At 44.7% G+C, this 24,975-nt stretch overlaps 2 protein-coding genes across 6 annotated transcripts in view; both read right to left on the bottom strand.

Moving 5' to 3' along the window:
- The window catches only part of Cfap70 (cilia and flagella associated protein 70), a 66,554-nt gene extending 63,394 nt beyond the window's left edge, over nucleotides 1-3,160 (bottom strand). For all 4 annotated transcript variants that reach the window (XM_052733499.1, XM_052733501.1, XM_052733500.1 and 1 more), the window contains exon 1: nucleotides 3,089-3,160. The gene's annotated coding sequence lies outside the window, so the exon portion shown is untranslated. The remainder of the gene's footprint in view (nucleotides 1-3,088) is intronic.
- A 1,953-nt stretch (nucleotides 3,161-5,113) lies between these two features.
- Nucleotides 5,114-24,975, bottom strand: part of Anxa7 (annexin A7) — a 28,024-nt gene continuing 8,162 nt past the window's right edge. Inside the window, exons 3-14 of one of the 2 annotated variants that reach the window (XM_052733502.1) lie at nucleotides 22,882-23,086; nucleotides 20,696-20,797; nucleotides 18,973-19,037; nucleotides 18,487-18,552; nucleotides 14,122-14,224; nucleotides 13,875-13,969; nucleotides 10,631-10,744; nucleotides 10,299-10,469; nucleotides 9,234-9,404; nucleotides 9,064-9,139; nucleotides 7,129-7,241; nucleotides 5,114-5,554 (exon numbers count right to left, since the gene is read on the bottom strand). In XM_052733502.1, the coding sequence (XP_052589462.1) occupies nucleotides 5,432-5,554; nucleotides 7,129-7,241; nucleotides 9,064-9,139; nucleotides 9,234-9,404; nucleotides 10,299-10,469; nucleotides 10,631-10,744; nucleotides 13,875-13,969; nucleotides 14,122-14,224; nucleotides 18,487-18,552; nucleotides 18,973-19,037; nucleotides 20,696-20,797; nucleotides 22,882-23,086 (1,404 nt within the window). In that variant the 3' untranslated portion in view covers nucleotides 5,114-5,431. The remainder of the gene's footprint in view (nucleotides 5,555-7,128; nucleotides 7,242-9,063; nucleotides 9,140-9,233; nucleotides 9,405-10,298; nucleotides 10,470-10,630; nucleotides 10,745-13,874; nucleotides 13,970-14,121; nucleotides 14,225-18,486; nucleotides 18,553-18,972; nucleotides 19,038-20,695; nucleotides 20,798-22,881; nucleotides 23,087-24,975) is intronic. The other variant, XM_052733503.1, reaches the window with a different exon arrangement.

Genomic DNA, 24,975 nt, shown 5'->3' on the forward strand with positions numbered 1-24,975 from the left:
CGGTCTTGGTCATGTTGAGGTGGAAAGACTGACATACTGAATGGTGGTGCCATTCCCTGGGCTGGGGTCCTGGACGGTATTAGTGGAGAAAGCCAGCTGAGCACCAGCAGCAGGCACTCCATGCTCTGACTGCTGACAGATGTGACCAGGTGTGAGCACCAGCAGCAGGCACTCCATGCTCTGACTGCTGACAGATGTGACCAGGTGTGAGCACCAGCAGCAGGCACTCCATGCTCTGACTGCTGACAGATGTGACCAGGTGTGAGCACCAGCGGCAGGCACTCCATGCTCTGACTGCTGACAGATGTGACCAGGCACATCAAGCTTCTGAGGCTTTCCCACCATGACAGACTATAATCTGGAACTGTGAACTTCAGTCACTTTGAGTATTTTATCACAGTAACAAAAAAGACACTAAGCTAAGGATGACCTTGAACTCCTGGTCCTCCTGTCTCCACCTCCTAGGGTTATCTGAGATTATGCTGCACTGGAGGTCAAATCCTGGACTCTGTGGCTGCTATATCAGCGCTCTGCCAAGGGAAACACAACCTCCACTGTCTTTTTTTCCCTCTCAAATGTCAGGTTTTCTAACTTAATCTAAAGCGGAATATAATGAGAAAAGGCCTTATACATTGCTGCCAGGAAAGTAAACTGGTGCAGCCATTATGCAAATCCATATGGAGGTTCCTCAAGAAAATAAAAATAGAGGAGAGATGGCCTGGTGGCGAAGAACACTGACTGCTCTTCCAGAGGTCCCAGGTTCCGTCCCAGCCCCCACATGGAGGCTCACAACTGTCTGTAACTCCCATTCCACGGGATCTGACACCCTCTTCTGACCTCTCAGGACACTAGGCATGCACACTGTGCACAGACAAACATTCAAACAAAACACCCATGCACATAAAGAAAAGCAAAAATGAAGCCACCATATCATCCATCCACACCACTCCTGGGTAGACACCCAAAGGAGTCAGACACAGAGCTACTTGTCCTTGTTCATTGCATCACTATTCACAATAGTCAAGGTGAATAAAGAAAATATGGCATATATACCATATATATTATATATACAGTAAACTGTAAAGAAGAATGAACTTCTGTTATTTACAGAAAAATAGATCAAATTGGATATCATTGTGTTAAGGAAAACCCATCAGACTCAGAAAGACAAATGTGTATATTTTCTCTCATATGAGGTGTTTATATTTAAATATATATAATATATACATAACAAGAAAGTAGAAGGGGGTTACCCAGGAGGAGGAAGGGGTGAAAAGGGAGAACAGACAAAAAGGGGTAATGCAAGGGAAAAAGAGAAACACCACGTGTTCCCTCTCACACGTAGAACTAGGTTTAAACAAACACATGGCATGAAAGCGGCCATGGAACTATTTGGGGTGAGGGCAGAAAGGGGTGAGCTGGACAGGGACAGACAAGGACCGTGGAGAAAACCTAACCTAAGTACAATGACAGAGACGTGTGGATCAGTCATAAAGAGATCCATTGTGTTTACGTTTACTGAAAATAAATGTAAACCGAAGTGGAACTTAGCTGTGAGGATATACTGTGCTAAGTCTGTCTGGGATGGGTAATGTAAAGAAGACAGCCAGTGGCAGACTCCAGGCTTCATATTACTCCGCCTTTTCCCAGCGACTCCCTCTATCTTGCAGTTGCCTAAAAGTCTCACCTCACCCAAATGCTTCCAGGCTCTTTCAGGGCCTCAGTGGCACCACGATTTCCTTATCAAAAGTGTATTTGGAACGCCTTTTTGTGTCAACCCCTTTCTCTGTGGTAAATTAGTACCATGTGAATTAGTTCACTTGTGCTAGATCAACACGTCTTTGAGTTTGACTCCGTTTTATTACAATCCATTCCATTTCCATCAAAATCTTTAATTGAGTTTTATTAAGTTATTAAGTAAATGCTTAGGATAGAAGAGAAACGATTAAGTCCACTTACTTCGGGAATTTAAAGTCTAGTGAGGAAGAGAGACATGTAAATTGACCAAGAAGTATAAGCTTTGGACAGGTACCCTGACAGAGGACTGGGAAACGCAGAGGAAACTAACTTTCGATTAAGACTGGTACATGCCAAGGCCTTTATACGTATCCTGCAGGAAAGAGGAAACCATTTCAGACAAGCTTGTTATCTTAGCAGCCCATCATGGAGCAGGGATGTGGGAAGCTGGGACCTAACTGGATCTGAGAGCGCGTGTGTGCGTGTGCATACCAGGAAAATCTCCTCATGGGAGGCGACCTGGAGCTAAAAGAATAGTTTAAAATGAAGGCTGTTCCAGGCAGAGAGAAAAGACTGCCAAAGGCTCAAAAAGACCAAAAAGCAAATCAAATACTTCAGTATGTTTGGATCATAATGTGGGGATAAATCTGGAGGTAAACACTGTTCAGCTGTTTTCCTCCGTCCACGGCTCCAGCCTCAGCAGTGCGGTCAGCTTCTCCCCTCATCTGTGATCTGGCTTAGGCTGGCCCCCTCCCCGCCCCAGTGTACATACATAATCAACCTTCGCATTCTTTGCTTTCCCATTTATTCTCCCCCGTCCTTCTTTCTAAGGCGGATACCAACGCTCTTCCCTCACTTTAAACATTTCCCATCTCTCCTACTCGGGAACATTCACCACGGCTGTGCATTCAACCAGTGCTCGTTCCGGGACATGTTGTTGTTGTTGTTTGTTTTGTTTGTTTGTTTTTAAATGAGGGTGGAGGTTGTGTTGGTTTTCCTCGAGGTGCTAGGCATACAACACAGTCTCACGCACGCTGTGCGAGCACTTCACTGAACTAGACCCACAGTCCCAGACGTGGAGACTGAATAACCGTGACCTTGGACAAATGCCTAACTCTCGCTCCTGCCCTCAACAGGGCACGCATTTCTGGTCTCGCGCTCAGAAGCCACGGGCTGTCACTGGACGCGGTGAGGCGGGGTCGTGGGCACGGCTGGGCTGGCCGGGGGAGTGCAGCTGCACCGGAGCTTCAGCCTGGCCTCCGCTGAAGGGTTAGCGTGGGGAAGCCTGGAAGGAGAGATCTGGGGAGTAACAGCTTTACCTGTGGCCTCGGAAAGGGAGCAACTGCCTTACCTGAGGCAGACGCAGGCTATGCTTGCTGTAACCATAGCAACCAGCTACCTCTCGCGAGAACTTGTTTTTTCCCATCTCACGGAAGTCGAAGTGACGCTTGTGCTCTGAAAACCACGCCCCTCGGGTGCTGTTTCTTTTCATTTTGCAAGTTTGGGTGAAAGTGCAGCTTTCCACCTTTCGGATTTTTTTTTTTTCTCGACTCTTGATTTCAATACACACGCACACATACACACACAAAGTAGAACGATAAAACTAAAAGAAACTTTCGTTAAAGAAAAAAGCCCAGTGAGATCAGGCCAAAAAAACCCAAAAACCAGAAAGAAAAGCAAAAAGCCTTCACTGCACATGTGCGAACACAGGTCTTTTTAGCAGGATGCCCGGGCTCTTTCCTCTAGTTCCAGCTACTTGGGAGGCTGAGGCAGAAGGATCGCTTGAGAGGGCGTTTGAGGCTAGCCTGGACAATATAAAAGTCTTCCCTTCAAAACTAAACTTAGGTCTTTTCTCCAAATATCTGTATCTTAAATGGGCGGTGGTGGCACATGCTTTTAATCCCAGCACTTGGGAGGCAGAGGCAGGCAGATCTTTGAGAATTTGAGGCCAGCCTGGTCTACAGAGTGAGTTCCAGGACAGCCAGGGCTACACAGTGAAACTGTCTTGGAAAATAAAAACAAAACAAAAAAAGAGCCCTTCCAGCTCTGCTAGAAGACCCAAGTTTGATTCCCAGTACCCACAAGGGGCAGCAAGCAGCCTGTAACTCCAGCTCCGAGGGATCCAGTGCCCTCTTCTGGCCTCAGTGTCTGTGCTCACGCAAAGGTAAAATAGAAAGATGAATCCTTTTAAAATTTTCAACTGGGTATGCATAAGCAAGTTGCACGTTAGCTAAGGATACGTGGCCAGTGCATGCTAAGTACACTGTACCACTAAGCGTGGCCTCCGGCACCGACCATTCCTAAAATATAATCAGAAGAGTATGTTCAGGGTCTAAGCAATTGCTATCAAAATCACAACTGACAGACAGGCTGGCTAAGAATAAACTACTCTTGCAGATGCCCCAAGTCTGGAGTACCTCAGAATTGACTGTGACTCCAGCTCCAGGGGACCCCAGGCCACCTGAGGCCTCTGTTCTTCATGGGTACCTATATCCATGTGCACATAATCCACACAAAGACACACATACACATACATAATTTGAAACATAATCTGAAGCTTTGAAAAACCACTGCTGACTTTGTCAGAAATTAACAAGGGAACTCACCCTTCTCTATTTTGTAACATCCTATAAAAGTGCTGGTCTAAACAGTATTAATAAACTAGTAAAATAAAGATCTCGAAAATGTTGGTGATGCCGAGGATCTGGGTTCAGGTACCAGCACTCACAGGACAGCTCACAAGCATCTATAAGCTCAGTATCAGGGTTTCCAACTTAAACATGGACAGGTGCTTGCTTTGCTCCCCGTCCCCTGGAATCGGGAAACAGAAGTAATCATATTAGGGCTGATGTGACTGTGGAGGAGGCGGCGGCAACTTTCCTGGGCTTCAGGTAAGCTCCTGATAGCCTCAGGAACATTCTGGTTACCAAGAGAATGTAACATCTGGGGTCTCAGCAGCTTAGAAGCCAGCCTGGCACGGGTCACCCCTGTCAGAGCTGTGTGGTGTTCAACAAGACGCTCCTCCTCCCATGCAGTGGGCATCATTCCTAACAGCTGGCACTGGGATGGGAAGGGAGTCTCAAGAACACAGTGGAATTTCCACATCTCCGAGTTAAGAGTTTGCTTGAGTGAACAGCATGTGGCTTTAAGTCCTACAATGCTACTAGCTGAGGCCACTTCTCACTCCATCTGTAGCAGGGAACCTCAGCCATCTGATGAGAGCTACCGTGGCGTCTAACCGCTTCTGTTCCTGAACTGAAAATCACGTTCTGAAATCAAACCAGACCAGCATCAGCTTTTAAAACCACCACTCTTATTCCCTCATTTTTTGAACTAGAGGTAATGAATCTTCAAGAAACTTTAACATTACACAGAATTAGAGATTACTGTGATTTTTAATCAATTTGAAATCTTGATTAAAATAAAAGCAGTCAGATGAAGCTTTACAAATGGTGCAAAATTACTACATCACTGATATGGCTTTTACACTGGTTGGATATAGAAAGGAAAAAAAACAACATTAGAATTAAGGCAGTAACAACGTGCGCAAACCACGCATGGTACCCTGACACAGTCCTTAGTAAAAAGCTACTCCGGTTAGGTGGTGTCGACATTGCTGCATGCAGGTCTTGTTGCTTGCAAGGATAAGCTCTGAATGGCGTCATTCATTAAAGACAAACACCCAAACCCCCTCTCACTGGCCGACGATGGCCAGAAGCAGCTTTCTGTAATCCCCGCTTGTGTCGCTGGCAATCATTGTGCTTAGGGTCTTCTGATACATCTGGGTGAACATCTGCTTTATCTGAACAAGGTCAATCTGTAAGAAACGGTCAGTCGGAAAAAAAAAAACTGTTAAAATGCATTTGTTTAGTGATAACAAAATAATCAGAATGGGGGAAGGACAGACACCAACATTCCAGAATTATCGTTCACACTAGTGCTGAGGCTGCCTGTGTGTACACCATCCGTGAAGATCTCATTTGCTGCTTTGGAAAACACCGGATAGACACGATGCCAGGTTTATTTGTTATTCTCCAAATACTAGTCATTTTAGAATATACGTTATTTGATAACAAGATACCTTTATAAAAATGTGTAATATAGGCCGGGCGGTGGTGGCGCACGCCTTTAATCCCAGCACTCGGGAGGCAGAGGCAGATGGATCTCTGTGAGTTCAAGGCCAGCCTGGTCGACAAAGTGAGTTCCAAAAAAGGTGCAAAACTACACAGAGAAACCCTGTCTCGAAAAACCAAAAAAAAAAAAAAAAAGTGTAATATAGTAAGTGGTGGTAAGGATGCCAAGAAGTGATAACACTTGTACATTCCTGGTGGGAATGGAACATGAGGTAGCTGCTGTGGAAAACAGTATGGTGATTTTAAAAAAGGATCTACAGAATCACAGTACCATCCAGCAACTCCATTTCTTGTTAAATTCCCAAACGAAGTAGCAGGGACTTGAAGGGACTACACTGTGCTCATAGCAGCATCATTCACAAAACACAAGAGGTAGAAGCAAACCAAATATGCATAGATAGATAAACAAAATTAGTCATATACAGACACAGCGGGCTGTCATTCATCTTAAGAAGAAACTTCTGACATGTTATGCAATCATGAGTTCTGTGAAGCCTAGGCTAAGGAAAAGAAGCTCGTCTCAACAATGCTGTACGATTCCAACCACACGAGGCATCAAGCGCCATCGATCCAGGGACACAAAGTTGTATGACAACTGCTGACAGAAGAGAAGGGCAGGGGTGATTCTTCCAAGAGGATGAATTTTCAGTTGTGCAAGATGTAAGAAGTTCCAGATGTGACAGTGTACAACAATGTGACTGTGTTTACCGCCACAGGACACTTAAAAAATGGTCAAAATACCCCTGGCAGTAGACTCAGGCTCCATCCCTGGTGCACGAGCTGGCTTTCTGGAGCCTGGTGCCTATGTTGGGACACCTTGCACAGCCTTGATGCAAGGGGAGGGGCTTGGACCTGCCTCAGCTGAATGTACCAGGCTCTGATGACTCCCCATGGGAGGCCTTGCCTTGGAGGAGGGAATGGGAGGGTGGGTTGGGGGGGCGGGGAGGAAGGCTGGAGGGGTGGGAGGAGGGAAGAGAGGAGGATCTGTGGTTGCTATGTTAAATGAATAAAAATTCCTGAACTAAGCCGGGCGGTGGTGGCGCACGCCTTTAATCCCAGCACTCGGGAGGCAGAGCCAGGCGGATCTCTGTGAGTTCGAGGCCAGCCTGGACTACCAAGTGAGTTCCAGGAAAGGCGCAAAGCTACACAGAGAAACCCTGTCTCGAAAAATCAAAAAAAAAAAAAAAAAAAAATTCCTTAACTAAAAACAAAACAAATCAAGTACAATCTGACACAGGGAAAGTGCTCCCTGCCTCACCTCACTTCGAGTGACCACAATCCTGACAAGGGTGGAGTCGTCTGTGCCGGCGCCTTTCATGGAATAGTAGAGTCGCTCAGCGAAGAAGGCAGGACGGTTGAGAGCACACTGCACTGCAAGACAGACAGACTTTAGGGAGGAGCCCGGGCCTGACGCGGTCCACACCTGTGGCTCCACTTAAGCCCTGACGGCCGGTCCACATCTGCGGCTCCACTTAAGCCCGGTTTGATTAGTTTTTACACAGAAAGAGCACTGATGATCCTCTGCCCCTTGATTTTTTTCTCAGCATATGTCAATCTTTGTAGCTGAATCAGACAGGCAGCTTTCATGTCTAGAGGAACCCCTCTAGCCAATAAATCTATTTTCTCTTTATAGATGCACTGATGTAGATTCTTTCCATTTTCCAGTGTGAAAATCTATAGCCAGGGTGCCCCAGATTAAGTAATATTTTACTAAAAGAAATGACAAAAATTCGAATTCCTTTTTGTTTTGTTTTCTTTTTTGTTTTTTTGAGACAGGGTTTCTCTGTGTAGCCTTGGCTGTCCTGGAACTTACACCGTAGACCAGGCTGGCCTCGAACTCACAGAGATCCACCCGCCTTTGCCTCTGCCTCCCGAGTGCTGGGATTAAAGGCATGCACTACCAGAGCCCAGCAAAATCTGAATTCTTTACATTAAGAATACAGTTTTGAGAATGAGCTAGAGGGCTCAGCGGGAAAAAGCACTTGTAAAAGCTCAGTGGTCTGAAATCGACCCCCAAATCCACTTAAAGGCAGAAGGCAAGAAGTGACTCCATGAAATGCCTTCTAGTCTCCACAGGCATGCCATGGTAGCATATGTCCATATCATACATATCGCATACTGTCTCACACAAAGTAAATAAAATAAAAAAAAATCTGGGGCTATGGCTCAGTGGTGGAGTACTGCTCTAGCCCTAGGCTCAATTCCCAGCAGCACATACACACAAAAACGACTATCATTTGGTTGAGAAAAAGCTATGAATATCATCTAAGAGAAAACAGATTGACAAAGATTTGAAAGCAGCGTTTGGAACTCGGAGTCACTGGGACATACACTACTTAGCAAAGTGAGTTCCCACAGATGGCACACACTGCACTCTGTCACTTTAGCCGTAGTTGGTACATTAACATTTTAGGCACTCCTGGCTAGTATTAAGAAATTAGCAAACCGGGCGGTGGTGGCGCACGCCTTTAATCCCAGCACTCGGGAGGCAGAGCCAGGCAGATCTCTGTGAGTTCAAGACCAGCCTGGTCTACAGAGCAAGATCCAGGAAAGGTGCAAAGCTACACAGAGAAACCCTGTCTCGGAAAAAAAAAAAAAAAAAAAAGAAACAAACAAAAAAAGAAATTAGCAATACTCTCGTTATTTCTGTAGTATCCGTGAGGACAGAATTCCCACACATCGAGGTGTCGGATCATCACAAACACATTCACTCCAGAGAGTCTCAGTGTTAAGCACTTGTATGTTGTGTTCTGAGGGCTCAGAACAAAGCTTTGTGTGCTACATATGAAGGTGCACTCAGGAGGTAGAGGCAGGTGGATCTTTGTGAATTCAAGGCCAACCTGGTCTACATAGTAAAACCCTGTCTCAATAAGCAAATTAATTAACTAACTAAAAAAAAGGTGTCTTGTGGTAGTACCGGAGTTCCTTAGGGCTTCCTCATTTGTTAAAGGGAAGGACTACAATATATGGGGTCTCCTTGTGGTACTCAAAAAATATATACAAACAAAAGCCAAATAATCTCAAGTAAACAAACAAGAAATCCTTCCTGATCACACCATCAACATGCAGAGGATTTTATATAAAATACAGGATTTACTCAGTTTCTGCCTAAGCAGATTCTAAGGAGACTATATTAACTGTAACCATTCAATTAAAAACAAAATAAGGTAAAGTGCAAAAGTAAGAGTCTTACAGATGGTCTTCAAACCACTTTCAATATATCCGGAAAACTCTCGGCTCACGCTGCTTAACAAATCTCGATTAGCCATCTGCAAACAAAAATTAGGGAGGTAAGTATTTTCAGATCTTAAAGTCTGAAAAAAAAGTCTTCAGAAGACACAAAGTCTTCAGAAGAGCTCATACCCTGGAATAAGCCTCCATGGTGGCTTTCAGCTGAGGGAAGCTTCTTGTGGCCAGGATCATGTTGAAGCAGGATTCATCGGTCCCTAGCTTCCCCTCACCAGCCTGATAGAGGCGCTGGGCATCTTCCTGAGCCATCTGGTGGTTTACACTCTGGTTCTCATCACGGTTTCCCTGCAAGAGAAAGGCAGGAATCAGAGCTGAAGCTCCTTCCTCAATCCAGTCACTCTGGGGTTTACAGGGGTGCTGGGATTAAAGGTATTCGCCACCACCGCCCGGCCCCCCTCTTTTTAAATCCTAGTCCACTCTTCTGCTTTGCTGTTCTGATTTAGTTCCTCCAACACTTTCTCATTTTTGTAGCTCCAGCTTTTGCACACTATTCCACACCTACTACACAACCTGTGCACTCTCTGTCCCGTCCACTGCACATCCCGGGCACTCTCTGTCCCGTCCACTGCACATCCTGAGGACTCTCTGTCCCGTCCACTGCACATCCTGTGCACTCTCTGTACTATCTTTCCTTGGCTCTTCAGGCCCCTCCTCCACTTTTAGCCCCTTGAGATCCTGTCCTGCTGTACACCAGCACAGTTACTCACTGTTTTAACACTATTCCCAATACTCCCCTGTAGCATTTCTTGTCCCTTCTCTGCACATCAGGGAGTGCGGAAGGTGCCAACTGCAGTACTTTTCTGTCCTCCTCCTCTCCTACGGCTCTGACATCTCTAGCACATTCACTGTGGCCCCACACATCTACTGATGGGCTAAATTAACTGACAGGTCCCTGCTAAGCTGGCATGGACTTTCATCTCCACCTCCTCCACAGCCCCAGGCTAGTTCTGATTTCAAGGAATCTGAAAGAAGTCATTTTCTGATTCCTTACAAAAGTCAGATGAACGAAGTCCCAGTAATAACTACAAGGAAATCTGTTCACTGCATTCTCTGTTGTTCCTCTTAAAGACAGCAGTAATTCACGGAGCTGACTATTAATGAGGTATGCTCACTGGCAGATGCCCAGCTTACAAATGTATGTTCCCTCCACTAACAGACAGACATTTACACTACACTCACCTGGCACATGGACACGAGGAGACGTTCAAAATGTCCTGAGGTATCTGACTTAATGTCCTTCTCAAGGTCTCGTCCAAATTCTGACTGATAACATCTAACAATGTCTCGGATTTCTTGATTTGTTCTTGTGCACAAAATCTCTATCAACACACGTTCTTGAGTTCCCGCTCCCTATGAAAAGACACAGAAGCAAAGGTCTCTGAAGAGAATTAAGCCACAATTCAGATATAATATTCTGTCTCATCTACCACTGCAAATTCAGAGCTATCAAAATTTGTGAGGCTTTATACATTAAGCAATACAGAAGAGTCATAGAAAATGAGATAGAGTACCTGCATCGCTTTCCGTAAACTCCAGGCATCATAGTATGTAGACGGCATGAACAGGGCAAGGATTAACTCTTCCATATTTCCACTCAACTCTGACTTGAGATCTTTAATTAAATCCTGTTTAATAACATGTGAAAAATTAAGTACATAGGATTTCCTCCTCCTCCTCCTCCTCTTTTTTTAAGTTTTTTGAAACAGGGCTTCCCTGTGTAGCTCTGGTTATCCTGAAACTTGCTCTGTAGATCTGCTTGTCTCTGCCTTCTGAGGATTAAAGGTGTGGGATTAAAGGTGTGTGCCACCACTGCCCGGCTAATACACAGGATTTCTATATCTTATCTCACATAAGTTTTTTTTTTTTTTTAATAATTTTCATTTTATGTGTATATGGGTGTCTTGCCTACATCTGTGTCTGTGCACCATGCGCCTGCAGTGCCTGTGGAGGCCAGGAGTGGGCGCTGGATCTCCTGGAACTGGGGTACAGAGGGTGGTGAGCCGCTGGGTGGGTGCAGGGAACAGAACCTGGGGTCCTCTGGAAGAGCAGCCAGTGTTCTTAACCACTGAGCCACCTGTTCAGCCCCTCACTTGAATCTTATGGGAAAATGAAATGGAATTGGTACTATGAAAGTACAAAATTTAAATCTGCATGTGACATACTAAGCAATGAGTATTAAATTCAGTGATGAATTCATGGTGTCCAGAAACACTTAAATCCTTTCTGAGAAACGAGTAAATCTGTTCAATTCAGTGATAAAGTCATCGTGTCTAGAAACACTTAAATCCTTTCTGAGAAATGAGTAAATCTGTTCAATTCAGTGATAAAGTCATCGTGTCTAGAAACACTTAAATCCTTTCTGAGAAACGAGTAAATCTGTTCAATTCAGTGATAAAGTCATCGTGTCTAGAAACACTTAAATCCTTTCTGAGAAACGAGTAAATCTGTTCAATTCAGTGATAAAGTCATCGTGTCTAGAAACACTTAAATCCTTGCTGCAGTTCTTCTACTGTACCAGATACAAAGACAGAAAGCATGATTAGAAAAAGAATAATCCAAAGTTAATAGCATGAGGGCTGCTGAGATGTTGAGTGGGGAAAGGTATTTGCCAAGTACATATGTATATATATATTTTTTCATATACATATGAAAATAAACAGGCAGAGGGTAAAGAGGAAGTCACCTGAGGCAAAAAAAAATATAAAAAATGGACCACAAACAAGGAACATTTAGGAGGTTCTCAGTAGTACCATATCTATAGTATTTTTGTTTTGTTTTGTTTTTCAAGACAGAGTTTCCCTGTGTAGTTCTGGAGCCTGTCCTGGAACTCACTCTGTAGCCCAGGCTGGCCTCAAACTCATAGAGATCCGCCTGCCTCTGCCTCCCGAGTGCTGGGATTAAAGTATTTTTGTTTTTTTGAAACAGGGTTGCACTATGTAGGCCAGGCTGACCCTGCTCCTGGCATCTCCGTGTGTCAGCCATTTGAGTACTGGAATGATAAGTATGCACCACCACACTCAGCTTTACAAGAAGTCTGGGTTTTGCGTCGCATAATTAATCTTAAGGGCAGAGAGACAGGGCTCAGTAGGTGTCTGCTTAGTTTTGCTGTCAACTTTATGTGTCAGGGCATCTGAAAAGAGGAGCCTCAGTTGAGACAAGGCCTCCATCACATTGGCCTGTAGTGCTCACTGCAGGTGGGGCCACCCCTGGGCAGGTGGTCCTGGGTGTATAAGGAAGTCAACTGAGCAGGCCATGGGAAGCAAGCCAGCAGAATTCCTCCATGGTCTCTACTTCACTTCCTGCCCTGTCTTCCCTTGATGACAGACTACAACCTGTGAAGAGAAATAAATCCTTTTCTCCCCAAGTGGTTTTTGGCAATGGTCTTTATTACAGAAAGAGAAAGAAAAACAGCACCTGCTGTTCAACCTGGCAACCGAGGTTTTGTTGTTTTGTTTGGTTTTTCTCTTGAGACAGGGTTTCTCTGTGTAGCCTTGGCTGTCCTGGAACTCACTCTGTACACCAGGCTGGCCTCGAACTCGGAGATGTGCCTGCCTCTGCCATAACCTGAGTTGTTAAGTCTGACAACCTGAGATCAATCTCTGAGATCCATACATTAGAAAGAAAGAACCCACTCATGTGATACTAACACATGTGTGATGTGACATGTACACATCCACATACGTACATTCACACAGAGAATAAATGAAAAAAAAAAAAAAAAGAGAGAGCCTGGTAAGAAGGCTCAGTGTATACCCGTAACACACACACACACACACACACACACACACACACACACACACACACACACACGGCTCAGTGTATACCCGTAACACACACACATACACACACACACACAAAAAAAAGAAAAATTTAGTAATAATAATAATAATAATACAGAGAAGTATATCTGAACTGGGCAGAGGAAAACAGGCTAACAGACTTTGAAAAAGTGCTGTAGGAAGCAGTGATGGTGCACACCTTTAATCCCAGCACTCAGGAGGCAGAGGCAGGGGGATCTCTGAGTTCGAGGCCAGCCTGGTCTATAGATCGAGTTCCAGGACAGCCAGGGCTACAGAGAGAAACCCTGTCTTGAAAACTAAAAAAAAAAAAGTGCTGTGGACCATTGAAGGGTCAGCCAAATTCTGTCCCAAGTAAGGGGAGACTCACTCACAGTAGCTAATAATTAAGGTCAGATCTGAAGAAGTTGTTTGCCATACAAAGAGGAAACAAGCATACAGCAGTATGACAGACCAGTTCCATATAATGACACCACGGGGCACATTCAGAGGGAAGAGGGTGGAAGACAGGGACCAAGGACTAAGTACGGGGCAGATCTTGGTGGGGGTCATAGCCACTGTTCCTGAACGACTATCACATACAAGATGCAGTATGAGGAGAGATGAGGGACTACTCTCAAGTAAAAGAGGCTTTGAAGAGCCGGGCAGTAGTGGCGCAGCCTTTAATCCAGCACTCGGGAGGCAGAGGCAGGCAGATCTCTGTGAATTCGAGGCCAGCCTGGGCTACCAAGTGAGTTCCAGGACAGGCTCCAAAGCTACACAGAGAAACCCTGTCTCGAAAAACAAAAAGAAGAAAAAAAAAAAAAGGTTTTGAAGAGATACTAATCCTAGAGTCTGTGAAGTCCATGTATCTGTCCTTTTCCCCACAGTCTTAGTTAAAATACAGTAACCAATCTGACCTGGATGCAGACCTGTAGAATAGACCCCGCTGCGTCTCACTGAAAGGGAAAAGACATACCTTGCCATACATGGTCTTAAAGGCTGCTTTAATTTGTTGCCTCTGGTCATTGGAACGACTGGACACAACATCCACAATTGCTTGCTCATCGGTCCCTAGAAGAGTCACAGATATATTTCTATAAGGATAAGGATGCTCCAAGGCAGGAGGCCCCAGATGACACTGAGGTGCAAGCTGACACAGGACTTCACTTATGACACAGCTTCACTTCCCTTATAGTTGTAAGAAGACAATCCATTTTCCTTACCAAATCCCTTCATTGCCTTGCGGAGAATTTCTGCGTCCCTCATAGCATCAAAGTTGGAGGCTGGTCGGATTGTTCCTTGGGTGCCCTGAGTCACTGCAGCAGGCTGATAACAGAAGGGGTATAAAGTTCAAGTAAGAAGTTTTGCTTGGACAATAAGGCAACTTGAAGACTTCACCCAGATGCCATATGTATACAGGGTTTAGTGTAAGGACATGAGCATTTATTTATTTATTTATTTATTTTTTTAGATTTATTTATTTATTTATTATGTATACAGTGTTCTGCCTGCAGGGACACATGCAGGCCAGAAGAGGGAGCCAGATCTCATTACAGATGGTTGTGAGCCACCATGTGGGTGCTGGGAATTGAACTCAGGACCTCTGGAAGAACAGCCAGTGTTCTTAACCTCTGAGCCATCTCTCCAGCCCGACATGAGCATTTATTACCAGGCCTACTGTAAGTCTAATTTGAACAGAGAGATCTAACCCCTTACAAACAGATTTGTCCCCTCTAACACAGAGCCACAAATCCATGAGACATGGGTAAACTTGCAAAGTTAAAGTCACAACCTTCTTATGCCTTAGCTCCCTTTTTGTGAGAAAGGGGGAGAGGAGAGATTGACTCCCTGACAATAAGAGATGAATGAGAACGTTTGATCTGAAGGAGAAACACGGCATGAATGAAGTATACATGAGTGCCCAAGTGAATTTTCAACACTAGCGATGTAACGTGGATAATCTCTATTTCCTATATAGGATCTACTTATTTGACAAAACATGAAATGAACATTTTATATAATAATAAGAAAAGCACAAAATGGAAGTGAAGTTAGAGATTCTGGGAGGCATACTATTCTTCATGTTATAATTTATTTATTTATTTATTTTTTTTTTGGTTTTTCGAGACAGGGTTTCTCTGTGTAGCTTTGCGCCTTTCCTGGAACTCACTTGGTAGTCCAGGCTGGCCTCGAACTCACAGAGATCTGCCTGGCTCTGCCTCCCGAGTGCTGGGATTAAAGGCGTGCGCCACCACCGCCCGGCAATGTTATAATTTAAAAAACAAACAAAATCAAGCCAGAATGGCTGGGGTTGTAGCTTAGTGGTAGCGCACTACCAAGTGTGGGGCCCAGGGTTCACTCCCCAGTGCCATACAGGAGGAAGAGGAGGAGAAAGAGAGAAGGAGGAAGAGGAGGAGGAAGAGCCAAATCAGAACCAATAGAGGATATTTTGCAAGCACAACTCTACATAACAATAAAAATGTCATTTGGTAAATATCAAAGTAATAAACTACTTTAGGCAAGAATTATAAATATGAACTGGGCGGTGGTGGCACATGCCTTTAATCCCAGCACTCGGGAGGCAGAGCCAGGCGGATCTCTGTGAGTTCGAGGCCAGCCTGGACTACCAAGTGAGTTCCAGGAAAGGCACCAAAACTACACAGAGAAACGCTGTCTTGGAAAAAAAAAAAAAAAGGAATTATAAATATGCTAAAATTAGAGGGCAAAGGTATGCTGAGAGCCAAGACATTTACATAGTTTACAACATTGCAGTGTAGAAACCTGTTGGGTTCCACCCTGAACCAGCAATGGAGTAAGCTGACAGTAAGTGCCTTCAGACATGACATGCTGGGAAAACTCATCTCTGCTGGACTCCTGCCAAAACATCCTGACCTGAATTTAAATATGAGGAGGAAACATCAGACATATGCAAACCAAAAAGATACTTGTAGCACTCTTCAAAGTGTCAAGGTCATAAACAAGAGACTGAGGAACTTTCAAGTTAAAGAGGACTAAAGAGACGTGACAATATGTCCAGTGTTTCACCCTGGGTGTCATCTCGATCCAGAAGAAGGACAATATTGGGACAGTCGGTAAAATCTGAGTAAGGTCGGAGGGTAGGCAACAGTGCTACATTAATGTTATTTTCTGCTTTGGATCATCACATTGGGTTTTTGTTGAAAGACAGCATTTGGAGAATCTAGGAATTCTTTGTATTATTACTACAATTTTGTTTGTAAGTCTGATTTCAAAATTGAAAGTTTAAAATACAATTCTGTAAATCAACTCATTTGTTCACTGTCTCAAAAAACAAACTTTAATCTAAATTAAAGAAAAAAGGCTGGAGCAATGACTCAGTGGTCAGGAGAACTTATTGCTCTGTCAGAGGTGCCGGGTTCGGTTCCCAGCATGCACTGCTATCTGCAGCTCCAGTTCCAGGGATGACGCCCCTCTCTGACCTCTGCATACACCAGGCACGCACACGGTGCCCATACACATCTACAGGCAAAACACGCATACATTAAATAAAAAACCCAGCTGGGCACATGCCTTTAATCCCAGCACTCAGGAGGCAGAGGCAAGAGGATCTCTGAGTTTGAGGTCAGCCTGGGCTACAGAGTGAGTCCCAGGACAGCCAGGGACCCTGTCTCAAAAAACAAACAAACAAAAACAACAACAAAGAATAACCCAACACTTGTTGGAGACAAAAAATAAAAGGAGAGAAGGGGACACGGCAGCCCAGCACTAGAGCAAGAACTCTTTCTCTGTCAGGAGGAGACTGAACCCAGGCCCTGTGCATGGGAAGCACGCTGCCACCAAGCAAGCCTTCCAGTCCCAGGAAAACGTCCTTACTGTTCGGAATTCCTCCCACTTACATATATTCATACCCTAACATTTTGTTTTGCCAAAAAGGCTTAGCAGTTACTCCCCACAAATGTCTAAGCCAGAAATGTAAGCATAGAACAAATAACTATTTCCAAAGTAGTTTTAGGGAAAAATTAAAATTATTCTACTTGTAACAAATACCGCAGTGTAAAAATTTTTTCAACATATTGCTCATATATAAACCTCTGCCAGGAACTAGAAAGAGAGGCTTGAAGGGTGGGGGTGGGGAAACAAGGGAGCACAGGAAACAGTGGGGATGAGGGCAGGGAGGTGAACAAAATCAACCCCAAGACCTGTGTGTGCGTGTGTGTGTGCATGTGCGTGTGTGCATGTGTGCGTGTGTGTGTGTGTGTGTGTGTGTGTGTGTGTGTGTGTGTGTGTGAAAACCCCATTGGTGACTCTGTAAGCTAACAACAAACCCCTTACTGTATCAAGAGACATGAATAAAAACACCCTAAAGGAGGGAGTGGAGCAGAAGAGAACAGAATACCTGAGGAGTGAAAGCAGAAGAGGTTATACAGGAAAAGGAAAGGGGTCACCATGAGATGGATGGGGAAGGGTGGGGAGAGGGCAGTGGAGGAAGGGAATGGATAAGAAGTAAAACGACACACACGTGTGTGTGTGTGTGTGTGTGTGTGTGTGTGTGTGTGTGTGTGTGTGTATGTGTGTATATGTATGTACACATATATTATATATAAATTATAATGAAGCCCACCACTTCACACCTAACTTAAAAAATTAATAATTAAGAGTCTAACAAGCAAAACGGCTCATTGGGTGAAGGTGCTTGGTGCTAAACTTGACAACCTGAGTTCACTCCCGGGGACCAACTTCCGCAAGATGTCCTCTGACCTCCACACATACCCGGTACCTGTGTTCACACATGTGCACAAACACATACACGAACATACACAGGAACACACACACACAATGCTTAGTAAAACTAAAACTCTCTTTCACAATTAAAGTAACTACAGATTTATAATATGAATAATTTTAGAAAGGGCTAAAAGCAATCTGCCATGGTTTCAGAGGACTCCCCGGGACTGCCGGTCAGAAGAACGATGACCTAGTCTCACCTTAGTCTTTCACTAGCTGTGCAGACCTGAACAAGGTTCTCAATCTCTCTGCATCTCAAATTCAATAAATCCCCAATGTGAGCAAAACCCAACAAAGTCACTGAGGAGTCCCTCTCCCGTTCCATAGTCCTTCTACCCTGGCCAGAAGCAGGCTTGAAAATGCCAGACCTTCCTTAGTATGTAACACAGAAACAATTTTTACAGGTCAAGATAAAGGCAAGGATCCAAGCTCATCAATTTTATTCTAGTAGCTTGCAGAGGACATGAAAGAATCGAGCACTTAGTAAAACAGTATGAAAACAGGGAACTAGATAGAGAGAGGTAGGAAAAAAATTCAAATACAGGAAACCTTATAGGGCTACTGACAAATCAGTTCAACAGACTTAACTAGCTCCCCTGTTTAACGTTCTGTCAAGCACTGAGGGGAAATAAAGACTCAACCCTAGAAATCAGAAAGAGTACCAGATGTGGTGGTGCACACCTTTAATCCCAGTACTCAAGAGGTACGGGCAGGGCATCACTATAAGTTTGAGGCCAGCCTGGTCTACACAGTGAGCTCTAGGAACAAACACTGGCATATATAAAGGACCTAGCAATTAGTGGACGCTGGCAGTCCTTACTCACATCACTGCTATAATCCAAAGAAACAGGAGAGAAAGCAGGATAGGAAGAAAAGGGTTCTGTATTGATCTGAAACAAGAGTGGAAAGTTATAAAAGGCGAAACAGAAAACAATCATCCCTCATAAAATCTCACCCACCCACCACCCAAGTTCCTAGCCACAACTATTGCTGCGGGCAGAGATGCTATGACCAATGTGGAGGGCACACATGCATTCTCTAGGACAGAAGGAGAGCACCATCACCCGCGAGAAGGATGGAGGATGCTCGGACCAAATGAATCAGACACTATTTAAAATCAGATGGGCCAAAGACCACAGGGTCCATCGAAAGTAAAGTTTACATCCCCCCTTACTGTGACACGTGACAAATCATCTCCTCTGCCTCACAAGAGAGTGGCACCCTCCCTTCCTCAGCACCATGGGGCCCAGGTACCCAAACTAAATTTAAAGGGTAGAAGCAAAAACTTAAGGAGACAGAAGCAAAGGTACCTGGCTAGGGTAAGGAGCTTGTCCTCCGGGGTACTGAGAGGGCATCTGTCCTCCGGGAAAGCCACCTGTATGTTAAAAGCAAACAAGACAAACAGGTTACAGCAACCGTTCACATCACTCGCCGGGAGCACAGAAGCACACAGTCATACTCTGCTACTCAGTGGATAAGAAATGTCTTGTTTAAGGTACAGGACAATGGGCTTCAGCACATTTTTCTGCACATACAGTCACTGTTCTCTGTTCACAGCTAGGTCCCCATATCTTTCCTTGTGTCCCTCAAAACAACTACCCTCTGTCTTCATTTCATATACATTATTCCCTTTTGTTCCTCCACCCCATGCTTTAAACCTCTTTGCTGCAGTTTTCTCAACCTGCCAAATAGGGATAACAATGACAATTTCTTTAAAACTAGTGTCTCGGCTGGACATGGTGATCCCAGCACTCTGGAGGCAGAGGTAGGAGGATCTCTGCAAGTTTGATACTAGACCACTCTACTACAGGCATTCCAGTTATAGACTGAGACCCTGTCCTCTTCCTAATCCCATAACCTTCACTAGGATAATCTCCTATGTTATTATTATTTTTTTAATTTTTTAAAATGTAACTTAATTTTTTTGTTTCATGTTTTATGTATGAGTGTTCTGATTACACGTATGTCTGTGCACCGCGTGCCTGTCTCTGCTAGCAGAGGCCAGAAGAGGTGTCGGAGCCTCTGAAATTGAGCCCCCATGTGGGTGCTGGAAATTGAACTTGGGTCTTCTTGAAGAGCAGCCAGTGCTCTTAACCCACTAAGCCATCTCTCCAGCCCCAGGATAATTTTTTAAATATTGATTTTTTTTTTTTCCGAGACAGGGTTTTTCTGTGTAGCTTTGGAGCCTGTCCTGGATCTTGCTCTATAGACCAGGCTGGCCTTGAACTCACAGAGATCATCCACCTGGCTCTGCCTCCCGAGTGCTGGGATTAAAGGTGTGCACCACTGCAGCCTGGCTTAAATATTCCTTTATTAATGAAAAACCAACTTGGGTGACATACATCTTTTAATAAGACCCTCACAGATACATACATTTAATAGACTTATGGTATTTTTTAAATTATGTATGTAAGTGTGGAGGTCGCTGTAGAGGCCAGATGTGTAGGATGCTCTAGAACTGGAGTTACAGGCTATAAGCCGCCAATGTGGGTGCTGGGCACTAAACTCAGGTCCTCTACAAGAACAGTACATGACCCGGGAGGCAGAGGCAGGCAGATATCTGTGAGTTCCAGGCCAGCCTGGGCTACAGAGTTACATGAAAGGCACCAAAGCTACACAGAGAAACCCTGTCTTGAAAAGAAAAAAAGAACAGTCCATGGTGTCAACTGCTGAGCCATCTATCTAGCTCTTTCCTACCTTAAACAAACAAACAACAAAACAAAAACCCTTGAATTAGCTTCAATTCTGATTCCATCTGGAATGACTGTCGGGACACAGTCTTGGGGGTGGTTCCTTTAAGAGTTGGTTTTTGGCTTTAGGACACAGTAGTTAATAGACGAAAATTGTTCCTCATCTCCATTCTACTGATTATGACCGCTTAACAAATGGCTATTCCATGATATCATATACTTAACATTATTTACAGAATTATATAAATATTCCCTAAAGACTGTTTCAAATACAATCTAGGTTTCCTTGACAACTGAAAAGCTCTCAGAATTCTAAGTGTCTCTCTAGACAGCTGGAACATACCTGGTACTGGAACCTGGGCTGGTCCACCACCGTAAGACTGTGCAGGTGGCTGTGGATACCCAGAAAAGCCTGCTCCACCGGGTGGAGCCCCAAAGCCTTGTCCTGAAGGGATTAGACAAAACAACATGTCAATAAGCCAGGCGAGGTGGTGGCACACGCCTTTAAGCCCAGCACTCAGGAGGCAGAGGGGGGCGGATCTCTGTGAGTTCGAGGCCAGCCTGGACTACAGAGCGAAATCCAGGACAGACTCCAAAAGCTACACAGAGAAACCCTGTCTCGAAAAATGAAAAAAAAAAAAAAAAAAAAAAAAAGCAAGCCACGCGTGATAATGCATACCTGCTATCTTAACACTCAGGAGGCTGAGCCAGAGACTGTCAGGACCTGGAGGCCAGCCTGAGCTACACAGTGAGTTCCAAGCTAACCTGGGATGCACAGTGAGACCTTGTATCAATCAATCAATAAGTAAGTAAATAAAAAGTTAAGTCTTATAATAGAGAAAAAATTTGAAACTGTCTACTGTAGTCAGTAGAAAATACATGCCAGTAATCATCCCATGTGTGTACATTCAACTTGCTATCAATTCACAGCAAGCTGGAAATGACGTGCAAGGATCCGAGGGATGGATTAAGAGGTAGAAGCACTTGCTGCCCAGCCTGTTGCTTCAGTTTGATCCCCAGAACCCACATGGGGAAAGAAAAGAACTGACTCGGACCTATACAAATGTACCATGGTACTCACGGACACACATACACACGCACATCCACAGATAGAACACAAACATTTTATATTGTTTTAAAAGTTTTAGTACAGGCCAGGCATGGTGTTATACATCTTTAACCCGGCACTTGGGAAACAGAGGAAGGCAGATCTCTGAGTTTGAGACTAGCCTGGGTCTACAGCCAGGGCTATACAAGGTTTGTCTCGAAAAAAACCTAAAGTTTTAGTACATTTAGCTTATTTAGTAACTTACAATACAAATCACTATGGTGGGTTGTTTTGTTTTTTCTTTTTTGGGGGGGTTTGGTTTTTCGAGACAGGGTTTCTCTGTGTAGTTTTGGTGCCTGTTCTGGAGCTCACTCTGTAGACTAGGCTGGCCTCGAACTCACAGAGATCCCCTTGCCTCTGCCTCCCGAGTGCTGGGATTAAAGGTGTACACAACCACTGCCCGGCCACTATGGTGGGTTTTAAAAATTGTTTTTAAATTAGATTTATTCCTTTTGTGTGTGAGTGTTTTGCCTACATGTGTTTATATGCATCACATGTATGCTTGGTGTCCTCAGGGGTCAGAAGAAGGCAGTATATCCCCTGGAAATGGAGTGATGGATGGTTGGTAAACCACCATGGGAGTGCTGGGAATAGAACCCAGGCCCACTGCAAGAGCAGCAAGTGCTCTTAACTGACCAGCCATCTCTCCAGCCCCTAGATTGCTTTTACTAAATCTGGATAAAGTGGTCCTAAAGTCTAAAGGTAACATGTGATATGCTAACTAAAGCTTCTGTCTTTTTTTTTTTAAGATTTATTTATTTTTATTTTATGTATATGAGTGTTCTGTCTGCGCATCAATACACCACATTCATGCATTGTCCCAGGAGACCAGAAGAGGGTGTCAGAGCCTCTGGAAATGGAGGGATGGGCAATTGTGAGTTGCCACGTGGGTGCTAGGGACCCAAGCCAGGTCCTCTGGAGGAACAGTCAAAGCTTTTACCCACTGAACCATCTCTCCAGCCCAGCGGTTCTCAACTTGTGGGTCACAACCTCTTTGACAAATCTCTATCTCCAATAATATTTATATTATGATTCATAACAGTAGCAAAATTACAGTTATGAAGTAGCAACAAAAATAATTTCATGATTGGGGGGTCACCACAACATGAAGGACTGTATTAAAGAGTCGCAGCATTCGGAACACTGAGAACCACAGCTCCAGTCCCTCTCAATCAGTTAAGATTGAGATGATCAAGTAGCATATTCTAAAGGGCCCTTCACTATCAAGAACGTCACTACGACTCCCTTCCCAGGAGAGTATCTTAGAGTCTCCCAGCTCTCCCAACCCAGAGACTCTTCACTTAAGTCCTAGCTTTCCACAGTTAATTGTTAACCCTGAACTCTCACAACACAGGAAATGAAGATGAAGGTCAGGGGGGGCAAAAGCAACAGTTAACAAATCTCAAGTCACTATAACTTACCTCCAGGATAGGCTGGAGCGCCCCCTGGATGTGGGGTAACAGGATAGCCCCCAGCAGCTGGATAACCTCCAGGCGCAGGGTAGCCTCCAGCTCCTGGGTAGCTGCCACTCGGTGCTGGCGGGTAAGCACCTCCTCCCATTGGTGGAAAGCCGCTAGGATATGGATACTGACCCGGAGCGGGGAAAGACGACTCCTGACCTGCAGGCTGGAAAAATCAGAAACAGGTCAAGTGGACGTAATCGTAGACATATATAACCCATTTAAAAAGAAAAACGAGGGTTATTTTTATCAAGCCTATTCCACTTTGTTAGGATTTTTATCAGAACTCAGTTAAGTTTAATTCTATGTGAGGTGGACAAGAGCAGTCCCTTTCTCTATGAAAGTCAGAAGCAGCTCTCTCCTCCTCCGCCCCCTTCCCCCACTCTTTCTCTGCATGGCCTTACTACATGGCCCAGGTTCCCCTCAGACTCCTCCTCCTCTCGATCCACCTCTAAGAACTGTGATTACAGGCATGTGCTATGACACCTGTTCTTATCAAGGGCCAAACTGTCAGGAACAACTAACCAAGCTCACAAGTTCCTTCACTGTCGTGGCATATGGAAATATGACACAGCTCCTCCCCTCCATCCCTCCCCTCCATCCTAGACCAACACTCTCGGACCTCCTGTATAAGATTAAAGAAAAAGGTAACTAAGCCACACACACACAGCCTAATATTTTGGATCTTAGCTCACACTGACAATGTTTTAAGAGTGGCAAAGATTCTTTCTCTGTTCAACAGACTTTCTCCCCAGCCACAAAGCTGGGCTCAATTCCTCACACCCCCTCCCCCTGCTGTTAGGACTGAAAGCCAGTGAAGAAGTGAACAAGTAGACAAAAGACATGCCCACCACTTCAAGCCTGGTTCATAAAAGCCTGTGCTTAAACAGCCTCAGTCTCCCTCTTCAGCTGCCGGCCAGCTGCTCTGCCAGCCAACCCCAGAGGACTCGGCAGAAGACACCCAGAGTGGTACAAGCAGCCGTGAACCAGGGCCTGTGAACCCGGAACACTGCACAAAATGAGACCCCCTTCCACTGAACCCTACTCCACGGCTGATCTCCAGCAGACCTGAAGCAAGCAAACACTCAATTTTTATTTACCGTGTTACATCACAGAGATGCTACACTTGTTTATTTCAGCAAGCAGACTGACTGAAACAGGTTGCCACAGTCCAGCTTAATACACAGGGACTTGGGAACATATTCCTGATTCTCCTCTAAATAGATAGGAAAGCTATTTGTTTAGCTTGCATGAAGATATACACGTTATTATCGCTTGCAGAGGCCTTTCTTTTATTCCCCCTGGATACAGTAATAATCTGACATACTATTTATGAGTCTCAGCTCTGAACTGAGCCCCAGAGTAGTACAGCGAGCTACAAGTCCAGGTGCTCGAATTCTGGAACTTAGCCAAGTTGTCCTCAGTTTTGTTTGTGTGTTTGTTCCCGGAGCCTCGCACATGCTAGGCAAGCATTCAACATCGGGCTACCTCACCACCCACTCAGTTATTTTAAGCCTTCCAACACAAAGGTTAACCGGTGACTCCTGGGGTGGATTTTGCTTGTGTGTGTGTGTGTGTGTGTGTGTGTGTGTGTGTGTGTGTGTGTGTGTGTGTGTGTTGTATTGGCTCAGAAAGTAATTAACATTTCTAAAAACTAATTTTCAGGTTTTCAAGACAAGCCTTGAGCCAGGTGTGGTAGTGCATATTTTTAATCCCAGCACTCCAGAGAAGACAGGCAGTTCATTCTCTGTGAGTGTGGGGTTAACTTGGCCTGCATAGTAAATGCTACGCCAGCTGGACTACATACTGAGACCTTGTCTCAGAAAAGAAACAATAAAACCTTGGGTCATTTCACATAAAATTCAGGTTTCTGGCTTTACTTGAAAAACTAGCCTAGCCTAGCAATGCTGGGTGTGGTCCCTGCATGGCACACTGACTTGAGCTAAGCAGCCTCCATGTGTCCATATATGACACACCCTATCATTTCCAGACACTTGTCTTTTCTTACTGATTTATAGCCCTAGACATCTGAGTCATGACCTGTGCTCCAGGGCG

Source organism: Peromyscus californicus, unplaced genomic scaffold, assembly GCF_007827085.1.
Source record: "Peromyscus californicus insignis strain IS unplaced genomic scaffold, ASM782708v3 Scaffold_12__1_contigs__length_115047231, whole genome shotgun sequence".
Classification (NCBI taxonomy): domain Eukaryota; kingdom Metazoa; phylum Chordata; class Mammalia; order Rodentia; family Cricetidae; genus Peromyscus; species Peromyscus californicus.